General features: G+C 50.0%; 1 protein-coding gene and 1 long non-coding RNA gene across 8 annotated transcripts in view; one reads left to right on the forward strand and one right to left on the reverse strand.

Moving 5' to 3' along the window:
- The window catches only part of BCL11A (BCL11 transcription factor A), a 213,068-nt gene extending 204,025 nt beyond the window's left edge, over positions 1 to 9,043 (reverse strand). For 2 of the 7 annotated variants that reach the window (XM_053246843.1, XM_053246824.1), the window contains exons 1-2: positions 5,300 to 5,771; positions 1,305 to 1,634 (exon numbers count right to left, since the gene is read on the reverse strand). In XM_053246843.1, coding sequence (XP_053102818.1) covers positions 1,305 to 1,634; positions 5,300 to 5,426 — 457 coding nt within the window. In that variant the 5' untranslated portion in view covers positions 5,427 to 5,771. Of the gene's footprint in view, positions 1 to 1,304; positions 1,635 to 5,299; positions 5,774 to 8,564 lie in introns of those variants that run through there. The other 5 variants (XM_053246809.1, XM_053246815.1, XR_008306339.1 and 2 more) reach the window with 4 other exon arrangements.
- A 3,576-nt stretch (positions 9,044 to 12,619) lies between these two features.
- On the forward strand, positions 12,620 to 23,322 carry LOC128323543 (uncharacterized). Its single transcript, XR_008306340.1, has 2 exons — positions 12,620 to 12,996; positions 22,853 to 23,322. It is a non-coding gene; the product is annotated as an uncharacterized LOC128323543 (long non-coding RNA).
- Positions 23,323 to 23,629: the final 307 nt, after the last annotated feature.

Raw genomic sequence — 23,629 nt, forward strand, 5'->3', positions numbered from 1 at the left:
CCTTTAATTACAACCCACGCAGTGACAGCCAATATGGATCGGAGGCAGGGGGATGTTAACCCTTCCTCCCCTCACCCTGAGTTTGCAAGAAATTATAATGAAGAAGAGGAGGAGAAGGAAGAGGAGGACGACTGTGCAATTGACTCTCTCAGGCAGGATAGAGAGGAGTAAACATTCTGGTGCCAAGAGCATTGCATTTCAGGGGACATTTGGTGTGGTCGGCAGGAGTTGACACCATCTTGACGGCACAACCTTTCCTTTTTCCTGTCGGTGCCCTAGGATGAACTGTCTGTATGGGCCACTGTGATCAGGCTAAGCTGTGGGCTATCCAAACTCTTCTAAGGGCTGGGAAGGTTCTTCTGTAGTGGGCTTCATTTCTGCTTTGATAAGCTACACTAATGAAGCCTGGGTCTGGGAGAAAATCCCAGCAGAAGGCCCGAGGATCTTATGTTTATGGCCTAGTTCGATGGGCCTATGCTCCCAGGCTGGGTGGGAGCTGCAAGCTATGGATTTCTGGATCCAAGCAACCACAAGAAGGTTTGGCCAGAGGCAGCAGCAACAGTGGACTTACAGTCAATTGCGCACTCTGCAAAGGAATTGTTTTTGCCACAGTTGCACTGGTGTTACACCTCAGGTTCACAAAGTCTAATGGGGAGACACATGTCCTGATAGTGAATACATAAGGACACAGGACAGCAGCCTAACTGATCTCCCCAGCATGTGCTCTCTTCATAGAGATGATCTGCCCATCATAGTTTACATGCTGGTTGCAGGAAACGTAAGTGTAACACCAGGGCAGCCAAGTTGAAACCTGTCAGTAATGTGTGAAAAAGTGTGAAATCTGCTGATTGGGCATTCTTCCACTAGTAAATATGGGGGGTGGAGAAGAACACAACTGAAAAGGCAGTCACAAGATGGGTTATGGGAAACCTATTCCCGTTACACGTTCCCCTTCTTGGGCGACCACACTTCCATCAAGAAGATTCCAAACAAAACATATGGAACATGAAAATAATGCAGCCAGCCGAGAAGATGGCGCTAGAAATGTTCACAGTAGTATGGTACTTTGTCTCTTGAATCTACAGACAGCCACAAGAAAATTGTATGCATGTGCATACTTAATATAAACATGCTGATATTGGAGATTATCCATACCAGGTTATCCATACTTAACATAACATGTTGAACTTGTGAACGGACAGAACAAAATTTCGGACAAAAAGGCCTCCTACGAATAACAAAGTTCCAATGGGCAAGCTCTATGCTTTTAATATCCACCCCACCCCCCCATCGCTTCGATTTACCTGCTATATGTTCCTGTTTAGGGCAAATTCCTCTAGATGACGTTGACAAACAATCATCATCTTCGGGCGTGACCTGGATGCCAACCTCCACAGGATTGGATGCTTTTCTCAGCTCGCTTGGCGAGGGCGAAGGGGGCTTATCCACAGCCTTCTCTAGGCAAAGAGTGCCATTGCATTGCTTCCGTTTGTGCTCGATAAAAATAAGGATATCCCCCAAAGGGAAGTTCATCTGACACTGGCCACATGTAAGGAGGTCGTGGTCCCCTTCTGGCGCTCCCAACGGACCATGATCTGGTTCGTCATCGGTGAGAATGGCTTCGATAGGTTCGGCTGTGATCAGAGGAACAAAAATGGACAATAGTTAGAAGTACTCTCCAAGAAGAGGAGGAAGTAGGAACTGGGGGTGTTGGGGGAGGCATGCCCTAGTACATAGAAGGCTAAACTTTCTAATAATCACAAGTGTTGGAGGGAAGGATCATTTAACCTAGCATGATCCTGTGGGGTGCTAGAACAAGGAGTATACATTACTTTTAACAGATTTGGGGAAAGAGACACTTCATCAATATCAAGGACGCTCCTTAAAATAAGGGAGTGACTTCACAGGCAAGCCAAAATACCCCATTTTAAAGTTCCCTCTTCCTTTTTTTTAAAGACACAAACAAGATTAAGCCAGCCCAACGCCAACCGCAAGGCAGCAAGAGAGCTTCCCCTTCATAGCATGTTGTCACTTCGACAGGAAAATGAATTTATCGGCAGTGCCTAGCAGTTCTGTCTGGAGGAAGAGCAGCTATAATATGAATCACTATGACCATTGGCATGTTAAACTCTCTCGCTCATGCTCTCTGTTTGAGGGCTCAGGCAAATCTGATTATTTAATTGAACTATCGATGAAACAACGAAACTATCCAAGAAACATACAAATGGGGGTGGCGGGGTGGGATGGGGTTAATTGTTGTTACCACTTTCCAGAAATAAAGCTACAAAAGCTGCTCCTTGGGGTTCACGTGGACCAGTCTGCATATCCATATGTGTGTGTCGGTTTTCCATGCCTAGTACCGTACATGGCTTTAGTGGTGAAAGCAAGTGTGTGTGCATACAAAGATATAATCATCACAAGATTACAAAGGTCACTTGTGCATGCCTCTCAGCTGGCACACAGCAACCAAAAAGAGCTCTGTAGCGTAAGCAGCCATGCCTGCATGTTCTGTGTCATATACATGTAACCGCGTGCAGAACCTGCAATATCAGAACAGCTGTGGTCCTCTAAAACAGCCACACAAATTGAAAAGCAAGATTACCTGGTAGTAATTCAATAGGTCTAGACATTATATAGTTAAAGGGGGAAATCCTGCTCTGATTTTCAACAGTGTCATCCAAGGGGGGGGAACACAGACACCTTCATTTCAATGCCTTGTTTATTTTGGGAAATAAAAAGACATAAGAAAATAAGCCAATTAATCTGGGGGGTCCCCCCCTAGAAAGGAATGACCCAATCGTTCACAACATGTTAGCACTGGTGGCCCTTCATCGAGTAAAATCAGTCCAGAGTCAACCAAATTCCAGCTTTCGTAACCAGAGTAGCAAGTCTTTTATTTAAATTTGAAGTACCTTTCCTAATGTTGTCAGAGTTGATTAATTTCCTAAACGAGGTCCAGAAAGCTCCATTAAAAGCCTGTTTCTGCATATACTATCACATCCATACTAGTAAGCTTATGGGGGGTGGGGAGTTACTTTCTGTCAAATTATCTTGGCAGAAAGGACCATGTAGAATTCACGAATCCAACCTTTCAGAGAGAGAGAAAACCAGCCCCTGAGTCTAATTTCCTACAGCTACCACCCAGTTCTCACAACCACCAACAAACGTGAAATGGCATTCTTGCAAAATATCAAACGTTGTCAGTCATGAAAAGTGTGGCAGAACACACCACCTCAATAGTTAATCAGCCTGACCTTCTTTACCATGCGGCCAATTTCATGTTTAATGAACTTAAAGCCACAGAGAATCAAAAAATAGATTTTAATTTGACTGCACCATACTGGAACAGATTTTGATAAAGTCATATATATGCATATATGTATATCACACACACACACACACTCAGGTTAAATTTATTTGGTGGGGGGAGCCTGGTTGTAGAGTAATTCCCAAATGTGCAGAATAAAATAATATTGAAAGAGGTCTGTACCTCGTTCCTTGGCTCCAAATAGAACACAGAGATACATTCCATAATTTCTTGCCTCTGGAATGACTCCTAATTTAAGGTAAGGTCAATTACAAAAATATGGAGGTGATATTTTTATTCATATTGAAAAGTCCACCGCACATGGGGACTTAACCTAAGCTCACTTAACTAAAGACAGTACATTTACAGTATCTCATATCCTAGTTTTCTTGTACAAAAAAAAAGGGGGGGTTGCAATCTCTGCAGATTTTTCTTTTGGGGAGAGAGAATATCAGCTTGCTCTCTGACAAAGTAGAACACAACACAAGGACAATTTGTCCCAGCAAGTTCTCCCTCTAAAGGTATTTTAAACTGGAAATATTTTTTCCATGCAAACTTTGGAGCACACTCCCAGGAGCAAAATGACAGAGCCATTGAATATCTCTCTGTTATGGGAACATCTCCAAGTAATTATTCAAACTGCAAGACCTTAGGCCCGATGTATTTTCTGAAATCAGTAATACAGTTTAGCGAGGCAAGACAGAACCCTTTTCCAGGCAGTTAAAAGTCATGCTAAACAATAGAGAGAAGAAAAACAGAGAGGGAGGTATTTCTTGAAGTCTCTCTAAAACCGGCTGGATTCTTATTAAAACCAGCAAATGAAGTGGCAACTGAAATATGTTGTTGATTACACCTCTGCACTTCAATCAATTAATTTTATAGGAGGCAAAGTTCTTGAAAATAACAAGATATTCAAATGTACAGATATAAAACCTATAACCTCCCCATTTTTCAGCACTCTCAACGTAAATGATTGCTAATTAAGAAAAATGATAGGGCAACATATGAAAGAGAATTGGCACCAAGCTCGTTATAAGACATTTGATTTCTTAAAGTAGAGAAGCAGGGCCAACGTTTTTTATTGCTGTTGTTTGAAACGAGGTGCAGAATATAAAGATCGAATTCAAATTTTTGCTGCTTATTTGCATGCTATGTTTTCTAACTCAGTGGCCACCTTGCGTAACATATTGTATGCATTTGATCTCTCTGTTCACATGATCTGATCCCAATGAGTCTTTTAGAAAAATAGCTATTTTTATCTATACAGGTGCTTGCTCTTTATAAGGTCAACCTAAAAGGAGGTGGGGGTTGTTTTTAAATTCAAAACAAAACCTGTATTTTTTTGTATAACAGATGTTGCCTCTTTCTAAAGAGTAGGATAAAAGGCAAATGGGAGAGGAGAAGAAAAGAAGAAAAGGGAAATGCACTCCCCAGATTAGAAAATGTAGTGTTGCATGTTTGAAATGTGGATTTGCAAGGAATAAGCTATCAAGCTTCGAAGACAAACAATGAAGGGCAGCTAAACAAAACAAAAAACATTTTTTTTCTATTCTATTTTATTTTTAAAGGAAAATCCTTCAGCAGTCCAGTTGCAAGTTTGCCTCCAAGGTTTTTCCTGGGATTAGTTTAACGGTTTGAAGGAACACGTGAAAGCCAAGCCAAGTCGAGAGGGAAGGAGGAAATGTGAGGTGGATTTAAAACAGAGAGAGAGAGCTACCGTGAGAAAATAAAGGGAAAGAAGTGTGCAGTGTTTTTGTGAATGGAGATCTGGAAGCAAACTAGGGAAAGGGCTGAGAACATAATGGGGAAGGCAGGGAACCCTCCTCTGCAAACACGTGCAAAGCAAGCCAAGGTGTTTCCTCGCCTTTTTGCTGGGGCCAGCCACTTTCTTTTGGATCTACATCTGCTCGAATTTATTTATTTTTCAACTATTTATTTTCAAAATCAACGATCGGTTGAGGGAAAGGGAGGAGAGAAATAATCTTCACCAACCATCCAAACAAAAGCAGATGCGTTGCAAGTCAATCCCAAGAAAGGAGAAAGTCGCAGGGAAGAAATTAACATCCCCGGATCTTTGCAGAGTTGCAGAGCTCTCCTTCGGCAGCAACCTAAGGCGCATGGAGGCAAAGGGATTTTTTAAAAAAAATTAAATGTTCTATAGTACAAATACACAGGTGAGGAGAGTTCAACGGATATCTGGGAGGGGGGCGGGTTGTCCCTGTCAGGGCAAGGCAGCACTTTAATGCTTGCTTTGCACGTAAGTGTTTTAAGGTGGGGTTTCCCCTTTTGTTTTTAATTTGTCTGAAAAGGGGCAAAATCCAGGGCCACGGTGTTAGTCCTCCATGATCAACTACAACATCTTTTTCGCTGCCTCTTCTCAGCGGAGGGCTACTGGGAGGGGAGAACCATAACAAGAAAAAACCCTTTAATTGGGGGGGGGCCTTGGGAAAGGTGTGATTTTTAAAGCCTTAGATGCTTTGCCTCTTCCTCTAGCTAATCAAAAGAACACAAAAATTAAGAACAAAGAGGGGGGTGGAATTATCGGGGTGGGGGGATCCACATACCCCCCACCCCCACCTCTCTTTCCTTTGCCAAACAAAAAAATGTAGAAAATTAAAAGATGTGAACAGAACTTGAGCAAGGTTCAAGTTCGCGGAGGTTTCTTGATCTCACTCTGCCTCCTAGCGGTCAAAACTCGCATTTATTTTTTTTAAAGCAAGAAAAAAATTGTTTTAACCCAACTCCCTCTCAGTCAGACCCCCAGACCCTCCTCCCACTACACTGACCCCCAAGGCCTAGAGTTGGGCGTAGAGGGAGCAAAACAAACAAAAAACTTGTAGGGCACTATGACGCAGCCCCAAAGTCAAATACGATGCAGAAAAAATAATTTAAAAAAAAAACTTTCACGTGTGTGTGTCTAATATTGTTGTGTGTGTTTTAATTGCTAGCTCTCCAGAAATCTGGGGTGGGTGGTTGAGGGGACGGAGGGTTCAAGGGTAGAGATGCACACCTCATCTTTGCATTCTAGACAGGAGGTTTCGCACGAGTTAGCACCCAATTCGCCCTCTCCTCTAACCCCCGCCCCCATGGCATGTCTGAGATAAAAGTCAAATTAGGTTATCAGTTTGGCTGAAGGAAGGGAGGGAGACAGGATCTCGCAACGTGTTTGGAAGGCGATAGCAGGTCCGAAAGTGTGGCAGTTATGTTGCAAAATGCAACGCACAACCAACCCCACGCCGAACATTTCCAAAAAGAAAATCGGCCGGAAAGGAAGGGAGGAGAAAGGAAATAATGTACAGAAAGCCTCCTTGAAAAGACAACTTTCCCCGTGCATGGGGGAGGGTGGGTGTGTGCTTGAGAACCTGCTATTAAGGGGTGCCTTCCATTAAGTGTGTCTGTTGCAAAACCGACATTATTCTGCATTGCAATGCAGGCGAGGGCTGGGGGAGGGGAGGTTGCAATGCAAACTTTTGCAAAAGCTGGTGGGGGCAGGAAAGGTCTTTTGTAAATTAAAAGGGGGGGGAGGAGAGGGGGGAACAAAAATGCAACCATTCTCTCCCCCCCCCGCAAGCACAAGTTGTTCATTTCATCTCTTCCTCCCCCCCCTCCCCGCCCAACAACCAACCATCTCAAGTCCAGACTTCCCTTTTCTGTTTGCATTGCAAGCCAGTCACCACCGCTCGAGCTTTTGTGCAGGGCTTGGCTGAGAGGCCGAGCGCGGGCGGGGAGGGGGGGGGCGAGAATCCTATCCACTGGCGAAATAAAAGAGTGAGATGCAAAAATAAGAGGAGTAGCAGTAATACGCATTTCCTCCCGGTTTTGAGTCGGCCAGGATTGAGGCGAGGTGTGTGTATGCGTGTGAATTTTTTTTTTTTTTAAGGCTGCCTTAATTGTGATCAGAGAGACAGAGCTGCGTCGAGTCTTCTTTTGAATATCTGCGGAGTCTGCAGGAGACGCTCGGTGGCATTATTCCGCCCGCCCGCCCGCTCCCCCCCCCCCCGCCCCGCGCTCTCGCAAAGCGGTTGTTCTCTTGGTCTGTTTTGCTGGCAGCGAGTCCGCAGCACATGCGGCGCTTGTAAACATCCAGACACGAGATTTTTCCCAATCAAAATCCACTTCCACTTTTTTTTTTTTTTTTTTGAAAATCTTCCAAAAAATAGTACGAGGGAGAGGAGGGGAATTCCTCGCGCTCGCTCGCTCGCTCGCTTTCTCGCAGGCACACACCACACCACGCGTGCCCATCTCGCTCGGCTTCCACCTCCCTCCTGCCCTGCTAGTCCAAGTTTCTGCAAAGCCGGAGAGTTTGGGGGTCTGAGGAGGAGGAGGGCGGGGGGGGGGGGGGCGGACGGAATATGCTGGCGGGAGCAAACGGCTGATGGGGGAAAGAGTTCATTGTGGCGGTGCCAGCGGAGAAAAGCACCCGGAGCTCGCCGGCCAAAGGCAGACACCGTGTCTGCCCCCTTCGTTGTGCTGTGCTGGGTCGCCCGCGGGGGGGGGAGGAAAAAAGGAGCGGGACACGCAGGGAAGGGTGGGGGGTGGGCGATCTCCCACCGCCACCCCCAGATCTCGACCGTGGAGACAAAAGAAGCCGCGGGAAAGGTCCGGTTTTTTGCACCCTTTGGCACCACAAAGCGGGAGGTTGCCTGGCGAGAGAGGGGGAGCCGAGTTGAACGGGGGGGCTCCGCAAGACAGGGCGCCCCCCCCAAAGCTGCTATTTTCGCTGTCTCGCTCTCTTTCTGTCCGAATGCAAAGAGAAGCGTCCGCTCCAGAGGAAAGACACGCATTTTCTTTCGGCACTTTTGCAAACCACTCGCCTCTCTTTCTCTCTCCTGCAAAACCTGCCTTCTTTCTTAAGTTGCAATGCATTTGCAAGCTGCAGGCGCACGCACACACCCGCTCTCTTCCGGCAAAAGCTCGACAGCCGAATCAGTTGCAGGGAGCAGCAGAAGAGGGGAAATAAAAAGAAATGGAACTTGAAGAGGGAGAGAAAGAGCGAGCGTGCCCGAGGAGAGAGGAGCGCGATGCGGGGGGGAAGTGGTCGAGGTGCTGGCGGTGCAACAAAAAGAGGTACCAAACTGGGGGGCTGAGTTGTGAGTTGCTTCTCCTCCCCAAACTCAGCCAGCAAAGGACGTGCAGCGAAGGAGCCAGGTGGAACTGTGCAAAAACCGGTTTTGTTTTTTATTTCTCTCATTTCTTTGGCAAGGGAGGGGGTCGGGAAAGAAAGGCGGCAGGCACGCGAGGCGGCAGGTTTACTTACGTGAAAATTCCCGTTTGCTTAAGTGCTGGGGTTTTCCTTGCTTGCGGCGAGACATGGTGGTGTCGGCGGCTCGGGCGGGCGCGCAGCGAGCTCTCTTGCACGGATCACATCGGGAAGCGCCGGGTGAGCAAGGCAAGAGACTCCAGAGAAAATATCTTCATCAATGTCTTTTGACATCCAAAATAAATTAGAAATAATACAAAGATGGCGCGGGGAAGATGAATTGTGGGATAGCAGTCATGGCTTTCTTTTTTTTTCTTCTTCTTCTTTTTTTTCCCCCCCTTTCTGTGCAAGAGAGGGAGAGAGAGAGAGGGGAAAAAAGAAGAGAGAGAAAGGAGAGAGAGGGAAAGAGAGAGAGGTGAAAAAAAATGGCAAAAGCCCCCCTGAGCTGCAAGTTCAAGTGCGGACGTGACGTCCCTACGAACTTGAACGTCAAGCGACTGGATGGACACAGACATAGAAAACAGGGGCAGGGCGAAGCCGGAGAAAAGGGGGAGGAGGGAAGCGGAGCGCCACGCCAATGGACAGTCACCGGGGGCTGGACATGATCAAGCGCGAGAGTGGGGCGGGGGGGGGAGCCCGGCGCAGGGCAAGCCAATGGCCAGTGATGGGGGGGAGGAGGGAGAGGGGGTTACCCTCCGAGACATCAGGCGCACGCTGCTGCTGCCGCCGAAGGGAGGCGTGGAGAGGAGGAGGAGGCGAAGCTGCTGCTGCTGGAGTGGGAGGCGTGCGTAAAGGCGCGCAACAGCCCAGGAGTGACCGCAAAAAGCACTCCGGAATAAAACGGGAGCCACATTGGTGGAGTCGAAGGCTTGGGCGAGAAAGGGAGCTCTTTGGCTTGGCTTGGGGCTCCCCCCACCCCCGCTTTCTTTCCGTTTTCCCCAATATCAAGCCAGGAGGGAAATTCAAAAGGAAAGAAAGGGGGAGGAGAGAGAGACCGAGAAGAACGAAGCAACAGACGGAGAAGTCCACGGCGGCGGCGGCGACCCGGTTTCTTTTCTGCAATTGCTACCTGCTCACACTTTTTTTTTTTTTTTTTAAGAAAAAGAAGGGGGAAAGTGGCGATCGGGCAAGCCGCGTGCACAGGATCCCGCCCACTTAAATGAATGGGAACGTCAGGAGGGTGCTGGTGCTGGATGGGACCCGGGGGCAGCCCCCGCATACTGTAGCCAGGCAGATGTCCCCGAGGAGCTCACGGGCAGGATGTCGCAGACACGTGCTCCAGCATCTAGCAGCCAGAGGTACACTGCTTCTAATCATGGAGGCGCAACGTGGCTGGTCTCGAGTAGGGTATCCATGGCTATTTTAGGAAGGTCTAGGGAGTTGTTTTGTTTTGTTTTAGCCACCTAAGGTTGCAAACAAACGCACATTTAGGAAAGTGAGCCTCATTAACGCACGGGCACTTGCTTCTGAGTAAACATCCTAGGATCTGGTTGGTTGTAAGTCGGTGGCTATCGCCACGTTTGGCTCATGAATTAATGCCGAATAAAGTGCCGCAGCCGGCTGCCTCGCTCTGTTCTTCCCTATCAGTGCAGCGGGGCTGCAATTCTTATTCCGCAATTATGGGCACAACCTTACAGTGAAGAGAAAGAAATATACGCGCATGTTTCTGCAGTTCTGTATTGCCTCACAAAAGGGAGGCTGAAAGGTGTTAAGAGGGTCTGTGATCCTCATTGATAGATTCATGCGCATAGCGTGGGTCGGGGAAGAAAACAAATCTGCAGTTCTGGGCACACTTACCCAGGAGTAAACCCCATTGAACTCAGTGGACTTACTTCCGAGGAAGCATGCATAGACGGCATACGGCCCCGATCCATCCTCCTCCTCTATGTCTTGGTCCTCCTCGCTCAAATCTACCCTGTTCCAGGCACAGGAATCTGGGGGAGATGCAGTCTTATTGGGGAGCCCCTAGAAGCCAACTTATGCTTACAAAAGTTCTCTTAATTACAAAAACAGACGAGTTGGTCAAGGCGCAGCGTGGAAGATAACCTGTTGCAATCTTTAGAGGCGGCAAAAATCCCACTGTAGGCAATAGGATTGTTCTGGAGCAAGTGGGTTGCGGATCCCTCCTGTTAGACCTTGTAAAAGAGGAAGCAACCCTGAGTGAGCCCTCCCCCAACCACCTCCCCGACCCCACCCTCCCGGACAATACACTGCACGAAATATAGAAGGAAGGAGAAATAAGTTTGTTTGGTTTTTTAAGTTTAAAAACAAAATTAGAAAGAAGCAAGATATTTAAAACACACACACAAGGAAAAAGGGATTTTCTTTCGTGATTCCCCACCTCCAATAAAGTGGGGCGGGGCGGGGAGCACATAATAAGTGGAGATCCTGCGCGCGATTTTAAAGGGAAGCCTCGGAACGGATGAAATAGACCAGAGGCGAGTTGAAATTGACAAGGGGACAGAAAGCGCGCCTGCCTTCTCCAGTTTAAAAATGTTCACTACATAATAGGGAAGAGTCAGACCAAGGAGCACCCTCGAAGCTGAGCGAGGCCGAGGGCGGGGGAATAAAGACTTATTAATAACAAGGCGCTCCACAAGTCCTGAGCCAGAAAAAGTTTAGGGAAAGGTGTCCAAGTTTTTTCTTACTGGGAAATAAAGCAAAAGGGAACGCCAAAGGAGAAAAGGTGGGGAAGGAGAGAAAAGGTCAAACAAGCGGAATTTGGAAGCTGATACCAGCGAGTCAAAAACAATCGTCTATTATTATTTTAGGTTGGGAAAAGAAAAGTACCAGGTTTTTGTGTGGTGTTGGTTGTTGTTTTTTTAATGGAAAGAGAGGAGAAGGCAGAAAACGGGGCGGTAACGTAGGCGTTGCGGCTTGATGCTTCTCCCCACACCCTGCAAATCCTTGGAAGTTGGAAAGCTGAGGAGAGGTGCAGAGGAGGAGGCGAGGCGAGGGGTGACCTGAAGGGCTGGATGATGCGCAGGAACTGGGTGCAGCTGCACAAAGGCCAGGCTTGGCCAAGAGAGGCTGGGCGCAGGAGCCGAGGAAGCCCCCACCAGCAGCAAAGCCTTCGGGTCCCCGACCCAGGGGACCAACCTAGCGAGGCCTCCCCTCACACATTCACACGATCCAGGCAACGTTAAGTGCTTGTCCCACTTATATGAATGTAGCCTGACTTTGGGCTTCTTTACTCTGAAGTAAGCCCCGCCGACTTCAACAGGCCCTGTTCCCAAGGGTGCTCGTTGGGACTGCAGACGTCAACTCGTGTTTAGCTCTTACGCTGAAATCGATGGGACTTCGCGTGAGCGGGAGTGTGCCCTTCTCTTCTCCTCAGTAAGTCCCTGTGGGACTTTCTTTGGATAGGCTCCGGCTGCATCGTGCCCACCTTGGATCTGCCTTTTACAGAGGCGAACAAGGAGCCCGATCCTCTATAGGTCTACTCAGATATCAGACCCGAGGAGTTCAAGGGGGGTTATGCTAGAGTGCATAGGACTGCAGTCAGGGTCTCTTGTTTTGACACCCACCACTCATTCTCTTAACATACATTCACACGAGCTCTCTCCTTTGCACGTTATGATTCTTCTTTCACTCTTGTCACATGGAAACACTGTCCATGCAAACACTGACAACTAGCTCCACAAAAACTCTTGTCACCCGCCAGCTACAGCCACAGAAGCAAACTCTCTTGCGGAGCAACCCTATGTATGTTTACTCGGAAGTAAGTCCCATTGTGTCCAACGGGGCTTATTCCCCGACGTTAAGCATGGGTAGGATCGCAGCCTTACAGGCAAACCACTGTCACGTTTGCTCTGTCTCACCAAAGTCCCCTGAAAAACACATTCACACAAACTAGGTGATGCACAACTAAATCTCCCTGTTCTCCCCGCCTGGCTCAGATAAGCCTTGGGCCTGATCCCTCAGGGCTGCTCTTATGTTCTCACGTCCTTATGTAAGTCCTTATGTAAGCCTCACAGCTGAGTATGAGCCCAGCGAGAACTTTGAAACCGCTACCTGCCGCCTTACTTGGGAGTAAGCCCCCTTAACCAGACAGTGACCCCAAGATCGGAGTTCTTTGTGGAACACCCCCCCCCCGCCGACACGCAGGCAGCAGCGCTCTCTTGGGGGGGACGGACACCCGAAGCCTCCTCTTTTCTCTCACACACACGCGCGCCCTCAAGTCCACAGCTCTTGCTCAGCAATAAATCCTACTGGTTGCCGCGGAATGTCCTTCCCAACCACGTCCAGCCCTTACGCACGTTGGCAGAGGGACACAAGCGTCCCTGCATTCCCTGGGACCGACTCGGCGCGCCCGCGTCCACGCGCAACCCTGCGCTCTCCGCCTTCCGCTCCTCTGGCAAAGACTTTGCCGTCGGCGCTCGCTCGCACACGCAGAGGCGCGCAGGCTGCCCCCTCCGGCTCGCACCTCCCGGGACCGGATCCACGCTCCTAAGGGAGGAGGAGACCCGCCACCACCGCACCTGCAAAAGTAATGCTCCGACGGCGCAGGCCGAGAAAGAGAGAGGCGCTCCTGGGCCGGGGAGGGGGGAGCGCAGTGGGGGGGGGGGGGGGCAAGAAAGGAAGACTTGGCAAGGACTCGATCTACCCCGGGAAAGTGGAGCGTCTCTTAGCCGGGATGTAAGCGACGGCTTCTTACGCGGAATTGCCAATAATGACATTACGTAGCGATGTGGGGCGAGGAGGGGGGAACATGGGGGTCTGGAACTCTTTCCCCAGCTCCCCCACAATTCTGTGAGAATAACCTTTGGGGCATCGGAGGGAGGGAGGCGAAGCTGGCGGTGGGAGGTACGGGTTGCAATGCGCACGGCCGCGTGTTGGCGTCTGTGGGTGAAAAAGAGGCGGTTGGCATCGCACAGCGCGGCGCCCCAAGGCATGTTTACTCGGGAGTAAGCCCCACTCTCTTCAAATGAGGCTGCTTGGCTCTCCGCACGCACATTGACCTGGCCGTCAAACCCGCGGGACGCGAGCCGTGCGATGGGCGTCTGAGCTGGCGCGACCCCCGCCGCAGCCGGCGTTTGCTCAGAAGTCAGCCCCACTTTGTGGCGCCGCCGGACCGGCTTGCGAATCAGCGCGCCCCCGGGCAGACAGCCCTTTGCCCGAGCCCCCTGCGCCTGCTTCCTCCTCGGGACTGCAAGCAGCAGAGCCACACACGGGCGGGCCGCCTCGCTCGCCCGCCCTAAACGTGCCTGGGACGACTGGAGCTCGGGGGAGCCCCGCTGCCTTGCCAGGGAGGAGCGCGCCGCGCCGGGCCGCCCAACTAGTCGGCGCCGCAGAGAACCGGCCCCCGGGCTGCGCTGCTGCAAGAGCGGCTTCCCACCGGCCCGGCCCTTGGCCGCAGATAGGCCCGCAGCTGCGGCGGCGAGAAGTCCGCGCTGGGCGGGGGGCTCAGCCGCGAGAGGGAACCGAGAGGCCGCCGCGGCGGGTCCCTTTCAGCCGCGGCTGCCTCCTCCTCCGGCGGCCCAGCAAAGGCTCGCCCTAAGATCGAGCGGCGGGACTCGCCCTCTCCGCGCCTCCTGCCCCGCTCGCCAGCCTCCCCCAGCCCAGGAGCGGCGCTTCGCCGGCCCCCAAGTGCCGAAGGAGAAGAAGCGCCTTTGGCAAAGAGCAGCCAAGAGGCTGAGCAGGAGGCGGGCGCTTGGGCGCAAGGCGCTCCTCCGCCGCGATGCCACCCGCGGCAGCAGCAGCAGGAGCGCTCATTCCGCGGAGGCCCCCGCCCGCTTCTCCACGCTCTTCCTCCTCCTCCTCCTCCTCCTCCTCCTCCTCCAAATTTTTGTGCTTCTGAGCCGAGAGGTGTCGGTGGTGAAAAATGACACCCGCTTGGATTTACCTTAATGACTCTGTGTGTGCGCGCGCGCGCGTGTGTGTGTGGAGAGAGATGAATTGCTCGATGGCTGGACAGAGAAGATGACACAGAGAGAGGAAAGACGATGGCAAACCGGAGGAGGGAGAGGAAGATCCTGGAAGAGATACAGAACCCTCAGGGAGCGAAACCGAGAGGCTCGGGGGGATGGAGAGATGGGGTGAAGGGGGGGAGGGAGAGAAAGAGAGAGAGAGCCCTGCTCAGGAGGCAGGAAAGACGCCGCAAGTCTAGGAGAGAGAACAGGACCGGGAAATTGCGGGGCAGCGGGGAGCAGAACGAATCGGGGCGCCTGTACTTCTCGGTCACCCCGTTTATTGCCATGACTTCTACTTACAAGTAGAACAGTATGGCCCTGAGCGTGTTTACTCGTAAGTAAGACCCGTGGGTTGGGGGGGGGGATTCCTTCTTAGAAAGTACGCCTGAGGTTCCGCCCTCCCTCCTGGCCTCAAATCCTAGCCGTGATCATTTGAAAGCAGGACCTCCTGGATCCAAGGATAGCCTATTCTGTTTCCAGGACGCCGGCAAAGAGGCATGCGTGTATTCCTGTCAAGATTGCCTGGATTATATTCATAGCTGGTATGTGCGCGGGAGAGAGAGAGAGACTGTTCCTCAGTGTACAGGGAGTGAGACTCACTTCTAAGCCGCTGTGCATAGCATTGCGTCTTACGACACACACAATCCTAAACTTTGTTGCTCGGGAGTAAATCCCGTTGAGTCCCTAGTGAGTATGCCTACCGTGATTGCAGCCCAAGGATCGGACAACCAGAAGGCGAGGGAGGGGAAGAGGGAGGGCGAAGATTCTTTGAAACAGACCTGCAGATGCGATACAGACATGCGAGGCGCACCAGTTAAACAAGAACGTAAAACACGCCGTGCTCTCGAAAGGACGGGAAACGTCCTATAATAAGAATAATGTTCAGATATATGGGGAGGGGGGTACTGTGTCTCCCCCCCCCCCCGTTTAAGATGTTGTAGTCGGGAACAAGTAGTTACACACAGAGACAGACACGACACCGACACACACACACTTCGACACTTTTCTTTGTTCACTCAGGTGAGAAGGTTCTTGCCTTGTACTCTTGTAAGACTGTTGGGGAAGAAGACTTCTATGCCCGATCCTAGCTACGCTTACTGGGAAGTACGCCTCACGGGGTCCATTGATTGGGGCATGCCCTCAGCCAGAGAAACCTAGGATTGCAGCCAGAAATCTCCCTGCAGAACGCAGCGATGGAAACATGTTACTCCGCTCCACTGCAAACACAGAGCCCAGAATGAACACACCACACACACACACACCCCACCCCTAATCCCGTGCAAACACTCTACGATCTGAAACCCACATATCAGGAGACCCTGAATACTGAGACCAGGCGGTCTCCCAGTATTCCTACTCCCTTTGGAGCGACAGGCCAGTGGCTCAACTTCATATTGTCGCTGTTCAAATCCAAGAACAAACATTATCCAGACAGAGGGAGCGATGCAAAATCTTAGCCTTATCCTTCCAGAACAAGAAGCAAGAATTCATTGTCAAGCAAATGTTGCTTGGTCACAGTCTGATTATTCGAGAAGGAAGACTTTATTTTATTTTATTTTATTTTATTTTATTTTATTTTATTTGCATGATCACAACCCAAGGGCAGGTTTCGGAGGCATGATCTGTACACGTGTTAGTTTACTGGTAGGATCTTCTGACCAGAGAAGTGGGCGAGGGGGTGGGAGCCCATTTCTGACGAGGGCTGTCAGGATGGCCCGGGAAATGCTCTGTAAGCCACCCCCGTTGCAAGGGGCAGCGCAGCAGGTCTTCGGGCAGAGGAGAACAACTTCCGGGTAAATTCCACCCTGGGGTGGGAGGAGGGAACCCTTTTCCATCCAGAAAGTTGCCCCTCAGCAACTAGGGTGGTTTATGAAGGAGGAGAGGACTCTGACCCTCCCAAACCTCGCGCACACTGCGCGGGGGGTCCTAGGCAGGCGATCTGTCCGCCTCCAGGACTCTTAGCGGGGAATACTTACTTCCCAGCAAATCCAATAGATGTTCTTTCCGACTCGAAGGCAGACAAAGGGTGAGGCTGCATTATTACTAACAACAAAGTAAGTGTGTTGTGTGTTGATCGCCTCGCCTGCGGCAATGGGTAGTGGGCAGGGGGCAGTTTCTGATCTGAAATAGGTAGCGGGCGGGCAGTGGGGAAAGCGCCCGCCAGAGGTTACCTTGAAGGCTTCACCTGGAGAGAAAGATTTCTAGGATCGTGTGTTCAGGTTCAGGGGCGTCGCTATAACTGAGAGCCCGGGTCCCACCGGCCCCGCAACAGCTCACTCTTGGCTTTGTCCTCCCGCCTCCCTCCACATCAGGCCGAGGTATCGCTGTTTTAAAAACTGTTTCTGAGCCAGAGAAATGCCTGCGCCAGGCAGCAGCGCGTGTAGGAAAGTGCCTGCATGCGTGTGTGGTGGGGGGGGGGAGGGGGGCGTGTATTTGCACAGGAGTGAGAGTCGAGAGGGTGGCCCGAACACGGCCTGGGTTTCCATTTCCCCACGTCCTTACAGCTCTTCTGTAGCAAAGTGGGGGTGTTGGGGGTGGAGGCTTCTCTTTGGCAGAGGACTCGGTGCTCATGAGTGTTCAGGTACAGACCTATATGCAGGTACCGTTAATTCACACGTTATGTTGAACGCCAGTACAATATTAGGCTTCCAGTCTGTACCATGCATTTGAAGGGCCTGTATCCAGGTTCACTTTTGAAATGGAAGCAAGCACAGTCATTAACGCAAGAAGGTGTAGGAGTGTACAGAGTTCTCTACACTCGTACAATATAATGTCTGAATGGGGGGCGTGAGTGAGAGAGAATTTGACCACCTTCAATTCTGTAGGTCTTTCTAGAGGTTTCTTTCCAGAGCTTGTACACAAAAGATGGATTTATATGTCAAGGGGTGTCTCTCTCGAATGTCTGTCTACACAGAATGCCTGTGTGAGAGGGCACGATCCCGCAAAAGTTGCATTGTTAAAGCTCATTGACTTCAGTGGGAGACGCTCGAAGCCTGTGCCTCGCTCTCCCATGGATCTCAACGGGACTTACAGCCCGCTCCTATATATGTGTTTACTCAGGAGGAAGTCGCACACTGACTAAGAGTTGTATGGATCGCAGCATCTCTCTGTCTCCCGCCTCGAACGACAGGGGTGGTTATTACTATCACTATGCTTGGTACAAGAACCTGGGTTGTTCTTCAGATTTCTGCAAAATGGGTATTTCTCTAGAAAAGCATTTCGACCAGGTTATGTCCCTTGCGAGAGACACGCAGTGGTGGCTGTGGTCTTCCTTCCTCCCTTGCCCCTGAAATCTGCGGAGGCCTAATGCCGCCCCACAGAGTGTTTGCGGAATCCGGAGAGGGGGGGAGCATGTGATGAATTCCAGCCTCTTACACACACACCGCGAGAGTCGTGCATGAAAGGGAGAATCTTCTCCTCAAGGCAACGCGTCTCGTATGGCCTGGATGGTTATTACAAGGCAATGCTGGTGGGTTGCCCCGGGATCCCCTCCTTGTTTGCTCCGGATCCACCGTCTACACGTGTGGGCCCAGGCTCCTTGAAGCATGTGGGATGGCTTCCTTTAATTTACCCGGCAGGGATGAAACTTAACCCCCCCACCACCACTCTGTGACTGCAACCACAATGTTGCTTCGTGAGAAAAGCAAACTGAACCAAGGGGTGGGAGGAAAAGGCATGGGACAAGCTCAAGGATGGCCAGCTTGAGGCTCTCCAGCTGTTGATGGACTACAGCTCCCAGCATCCCAAGCTGCAATGCTGAGGATGATGAGAGTTGTAGTCCAGCAACAGCTGAAGAGCCTCAGATGGGCGACCCCTGTGTGCTACAGAGCAGGGGTCCTCAACCTTGATGTCGTTGGACTACAACTCCCATCATCCCCACAGGCTGGGGGTGATGGGAGTTGTAGTCCACCAGGATCTGGGGACCCCTGCTGCTATAGAGTTTCGGACAGAACCATCCTACAGTACTTTGCGAACACAGGAAAATAGGAAGCTGCCACACACTGAGTCAGACCTTTGGTCCATCTCGCTCACAATTGTCTACACAGACTGGCAGCAGCTTCTCCAAGGTTGCAGGCAAGCAGGAATCTCTCTCAGCTCTATCTTGGAGAAGCCAGGGAGGGAACTTGAAACCCTCTCTTGGATTGTATTAAAGAAGTAGTAAAGTTCAGCTTAATACAGCTAAGGCTCTGTCTAATCCTGCGGTAGCAACAGGACTTTCCCCACATTATAAACCCCATCTTGGCGATATGGAGGGGCTGGTGAGCTTTCTTTCTTTCTTTCTTTCTTTCTTTTGCATTTTATATGGAGGGCCTGGTGTCCTGGTCGGTTGTGAAGATGTCTACGGCTCAGATCTCACCTCAGAGAGCCAGGAATCAGGATTTGCACCCACGAAGATGCCTCGGAAACTTAGAGCGTTTTGATATTGGTTTAACTTGCCCTCCCAGAGGATCCTGGGAATTGTAGCACCATTGACGCTGCTGCTGTGGATTCTGCATTACAGATCAGCTCTGCCCCGGCTTCCAGAACGATAGTTCTGTGGCATGGTATGAATGCGCCTTCTGCAGGCCGCAGCTGCTCCGTCCCCTCCGTCTGCACTGCGGAGATCTCGTTAAATTGTCCTACCTTCCAGGGGTGTTGTAGGGAGGCGCGAACTAACGTACCCGTAGAAGAAACACCTCGAGCGTTCCTGTAAGGCGGTACTCTCGCGCGACGCTAGAGAGCAAGCCCCGTTGACACGCACTGGAACGTACTCCTCCCAAGCAGAAGCGTTGCGTGCCAGTTTCTCAACACGTGTTTTGCTCGCGTTTGCACACCGGCGACCAACCCACGGGAGAGAGTGGATGGGAGGGGCGCACGGGGCCAGGCACTGTGTGCAGCACCAGGCGCTGCTGCAGCGAAACCCTCCGACACACGCATACACACGAGCAGCCGTGACACGCAAGCCGGCAGATCGGCTCTGGGCCCGCCAGACTAAGAGGCCAGGATTGTGCCGTACTAAGGAACGCCTTCCAGGGCACGTGTTCTCTCCGCGCTGCTTGTTTTAGCTAAATCTCTCTTTTTTCTTCTTCTTCGATGAAATTGGGGACTTCTCAATTGGGGACTTCTTGCTTTAGGGCTGGTGCTTTTCATCTCTCTGAATTAGAAAGATCTGCCATCTGCATCGCGGTATAAGAACTGGTGTCAGTTAGTTTTACTGCTGCTACTACTACCAATACTAACGATCCAGCTACTGCTTGCTAATCTATCTATATATCTATTTATCGCATTTATATTCCGCCCCATATAAAATCTCTTGGTTTACCACTTTTAAGACTGCAATCCTGTGCACGCCTACTCGCGAGTAAGCCCTATGCAGCTGGCTAGGGCTGTACGCCCCCACGGGAAAAAAAAAACTTCCGGACAACCTTTCCTGGAAATCAATAAACCGCGAAGCTCGATCCTCCTTGGGAGTTTACTCCGAAGTAAGTCCCACGGAGTTCAGTAGGGTTTACCCCGGAAAAAATGCATATAAGCTTGAAGTCTCCAAACGTAAGGCTGCCGTTCTAGGTACGTTTAAGTTGGGAGTAAGCGCTATGGAATGCAGCCCATAGGATCGTGACCTTGTATGAGAGAATGCGGATTTATAATTTTAATGCAATCATTTATTATTATTAATAATAGTAATAATAATAATTAATAATAATTAATTAATTTCTCACTGACTTTGCTATAAATCACGCACTTCTCAACTGGCGTAGACGATTCCCCAGTTTTTGCAGAGTGGAGCAGAAGATCTCTCTTCTAATGCAGTTTTAAAGGCGGGGAGGGGAGCCCGTAAATCACACAAGATTTTATAACCCTTTCAGTGTGAAGTATGCGCGACGTGGCCTCCAGACGTAACCTTTCGGGGGTGGAGAGGGAAGAAGAGAGCGCGCGCGAGCCTTTATGTTATATAGTGCAAAGTGCTTTTAGCTCCGGGGCTCAGGACGCGGACGTGGTCAGCAAACATTTCTTTGCCAAAGATGGGGATGAGACACCAGGCTGGCCTCCCAGCGGGGTTCCTAAGAGAAATACGCTAGGCGCTGCGGGAGGGAAAGGGTTAAACCAACTTTCTTCTTGAAGGGTGAAACAACCCTTATTTTAAATAATTCCCCGGCCCCGTAGTGAAGACAGTCCTTTATAGGGATGTGCACGAATCGATTTTTACGTTTAGATTTGTACCTGAATCAAATCACCCCAATTTGTTTGGGGCCTGAATCTGCCCCCCCCCATCACCCCAGATTCAATTTGTACCCGAATTTTCCGAATCAATTCAGATTTTTTAGAAAGGGTCACAGGGCCAAAAGAGTGGAGTGGGTGGTAGTGCCCAATGGGTGTTAGTTACCAACCAAATTTCAAAGAAAGATGTGCCAACTTCAAAAATTCTTTAAAAATTACTCCTTTACCAAATTTCTTTGAAATGTGGTGGTAGCTTCCGCCCATTGGGCACTACCACCCAACCCATTTTGGTAACAAACTGAAGGTCCGAATCTCTGAATGTTTCAGGTCTGAATCTGGGGTGATTTGTTTTGTACCCGAATATGGGCAATTGAGGACAGGGGTGATTTGTTTTGTCTACAAATCACCCTAATCAGCCAGACTGAGGTACAAATCAATGTGTGCCCTAATCGTTTCGTACATCCCTAGTCATTTATCCACAGAAGAAACTCCTTTGAAACCAGCTACATTGCTGTGGTGTCCCCCACCTCAAAGAATTATGGGGACTGTAGTTTCAGAGGGTGCTGAGAATTCTTCCTTAAGGATTCCTTAACCCAGATTCTCAACTTTGGGTCTCTAGATGTTGGTGGACTAGCCCAACAGGGAGGAGAGCTGGTCTTGTGTTGGCAAGCATGACTTGTCCCCTTAGCTAAGCAGGGTCCACCCTGGTTGCATCTGAATGGGAGACTACATGTGTGAGCACTGTAAGATATTCTCCTTAGGGGATGGAGCTGCTCTGGGAAGAGCAGAAGGTTCCAAGTTCCTGGCTTTTCCAAGATAGGGCTGAGAGAGATTCCTGCCTGCAACCTTGGAGAAGCCGCTGCCAGACTGTGTAGACAAGACTGAACTAGATGGACCAGTAGTCTGACTCAGTATATGGCAGCTTCCTATGTTCCTAACATCTAGGCACATAGAACATTGGGAACTGCTTTTATAGCAGTCAGACCATGGGGCTATCTAGCTCAGTACTGTCTACACTGACCGGCAGTGGCTTCTCCAAGGTTGCAGGCAGGAGTCTCTCTCAGCCCTGTCTTGGAGATGCCAAGGACTGAACCTAGGCAAAGCCTGGCCTTAGCTACAGCCTATCCCCATTACTGAATCCCCACCTTGTCCTATCTCTTACCCCCCTGACCATTAAACACCAATCTGAATGTAACACCTGTGCAAACTACCGAGCAATTTCATGCATGTTTACTCAGAAGCAAATCCTACCAGGGGCATAACTAGAACAGGGCAAGGGGAGAGAGTTGTCTGGGGGCCCACTGTCTTGGCCCCCCCCCCAGGCAAGTCACATGACTGACTCCCCCAGTCATGCACCCGCCTTGACTTCCTTCAGTTGTATTCATCCTCCGAAACTGATGTGAATGTTAAAACCTGGAGCTACCAGAACAGCATGTCTTTCTTTAGTACCATTAAATGACTTGCATAGTCCACAATTTACAAAACCTTAAAAAAAATAATTTAGGATGATGTTGTATTGTGGCACATAGGATGTGTGTGTGTGTGTGTGTGTGTGTGTGTGTGTGTGTGTGTGTATGCCTTTTGTTACCACTATTCAGCCTTATTTAAGATTTATTTACTTCATGAGCTGAGCTTCGGGTGGGGGGGTGGGGGGCGGGGTTTTAAAATCTTGTCTCTGGGCCCACTCCAACCTTGCTACACCCCTAAGTCTTACTGTGCTCAATGGGGCGCTTATTTCAGATAAGTATGTACAGGATTGTAACCTTAGACTTGGGATGTTTCTTTCTAAGAAGAAAGAACCGGAGAATTGAGAGGCAACCTTGAGAAGGCCTCCATCCACACAATTCATCTCCTTCTGGTGGCGCAGTGGTAAAACTGCCGCCCTGTAACCAGAAGGTTACAAGTTCGATCCTGACCAGGGGCTCAAGGTTGACTCAGCCTTCCATCCTTCCGAGGTCGGTAAAATGAGTACCCAGATTGTTGGGGGCAATATGCTAAAATCATTGTAAACCGCTTAGAGAGCTTCGGCTATAGAGCGGTATATAAATGTAAGTGCTGCTATTGCTATTGCTATTCTGGCAAGTCTTTTAGTTATGAATGGCTCCCAGTAGCTGACCATATGCAGATGCATTTTAGAGCACATTCCCAGTGGCATCAAAGGTCATTTGAAAGCCCAAAGCATGCAAGCAATTATGGCAGATTCTAATTTAACAAAAGTTTCTCATTGACCCCTAGAGTCAAATTCAAATAACTCCAGTATTGCCCTTGGGCAGCCCTTGCCTGCCTGGGCCCAGAGCTGCATAGCCCCACTGTGACATCAGAGCAGCCAGGCGAACAGCAGCCAGAAGGAGGGCAGCAAGACACCTCTGCCTGCACAAGTTCACTGTGACATCAGAGCAGTTCAGCCAACAGGATCAAGACATGCAGCTGCTCAGGATGTTTGAATAGTCCATGCCTGTTGGACGGTGATTTCACACATGACAAAGAGGCAAAGCTGGTTTCTTATCGAGCGTGCACGCACCGGAGCAGAGAGCTACATTGAATCTCCTCTCCCCGACGAATGCCCCGTTGTGGGACACATGACTGCAAACATGTCAGAGAGATAGCTAGGTGCATTTTAGAGCACATTTAAAACATCTTAAGTTTACATGTGTACAATGGAACATGCAAAATGTTATGCTGATTAAAATCATGTCTCACCTGAACTTTCTGCTACACTTTCCTGTGTGTTGCTTTAGGCCTCTTCCTATCCGAAATGCCACCAGGGAGAGACCTTCTGCATGTAAGCAGCAAGTGTTCTGCCACTGAGCTATGGATGCCCCCATCCCCGAAAGGCAACCTCATACAGCAGACAGTGCTGCTCCCATGTAGTCACCCATCCCAGTGCAAACCAGGGCAGACCCTGCTTAGCAAAGGGAGCAAGTCAGTATTGCCATTTTATGATCTCTCTCTCTCTGTTTTGTTTTGTTCTGGTCATTGATCGAAATAAAGCTGATTTCTGATTTCTGCTCC

Source organism: Hemicordylus capensis, chromosome 1 (assembly GCF_027244095.1).
Source record: "Hemicordylus capensis ecotype Gifberg chromosome 1, rHemCap1.1.pri, whole genome shotgun sequence".
In the NCBI taxonomy this organism is placed as follows: domain Eukaryota; kingdom Metazoa; phylum Chordata; class Lepidosauria; order Squamata; family Cordylidae; genus Hemicordylus; species Hemicordylus capensis.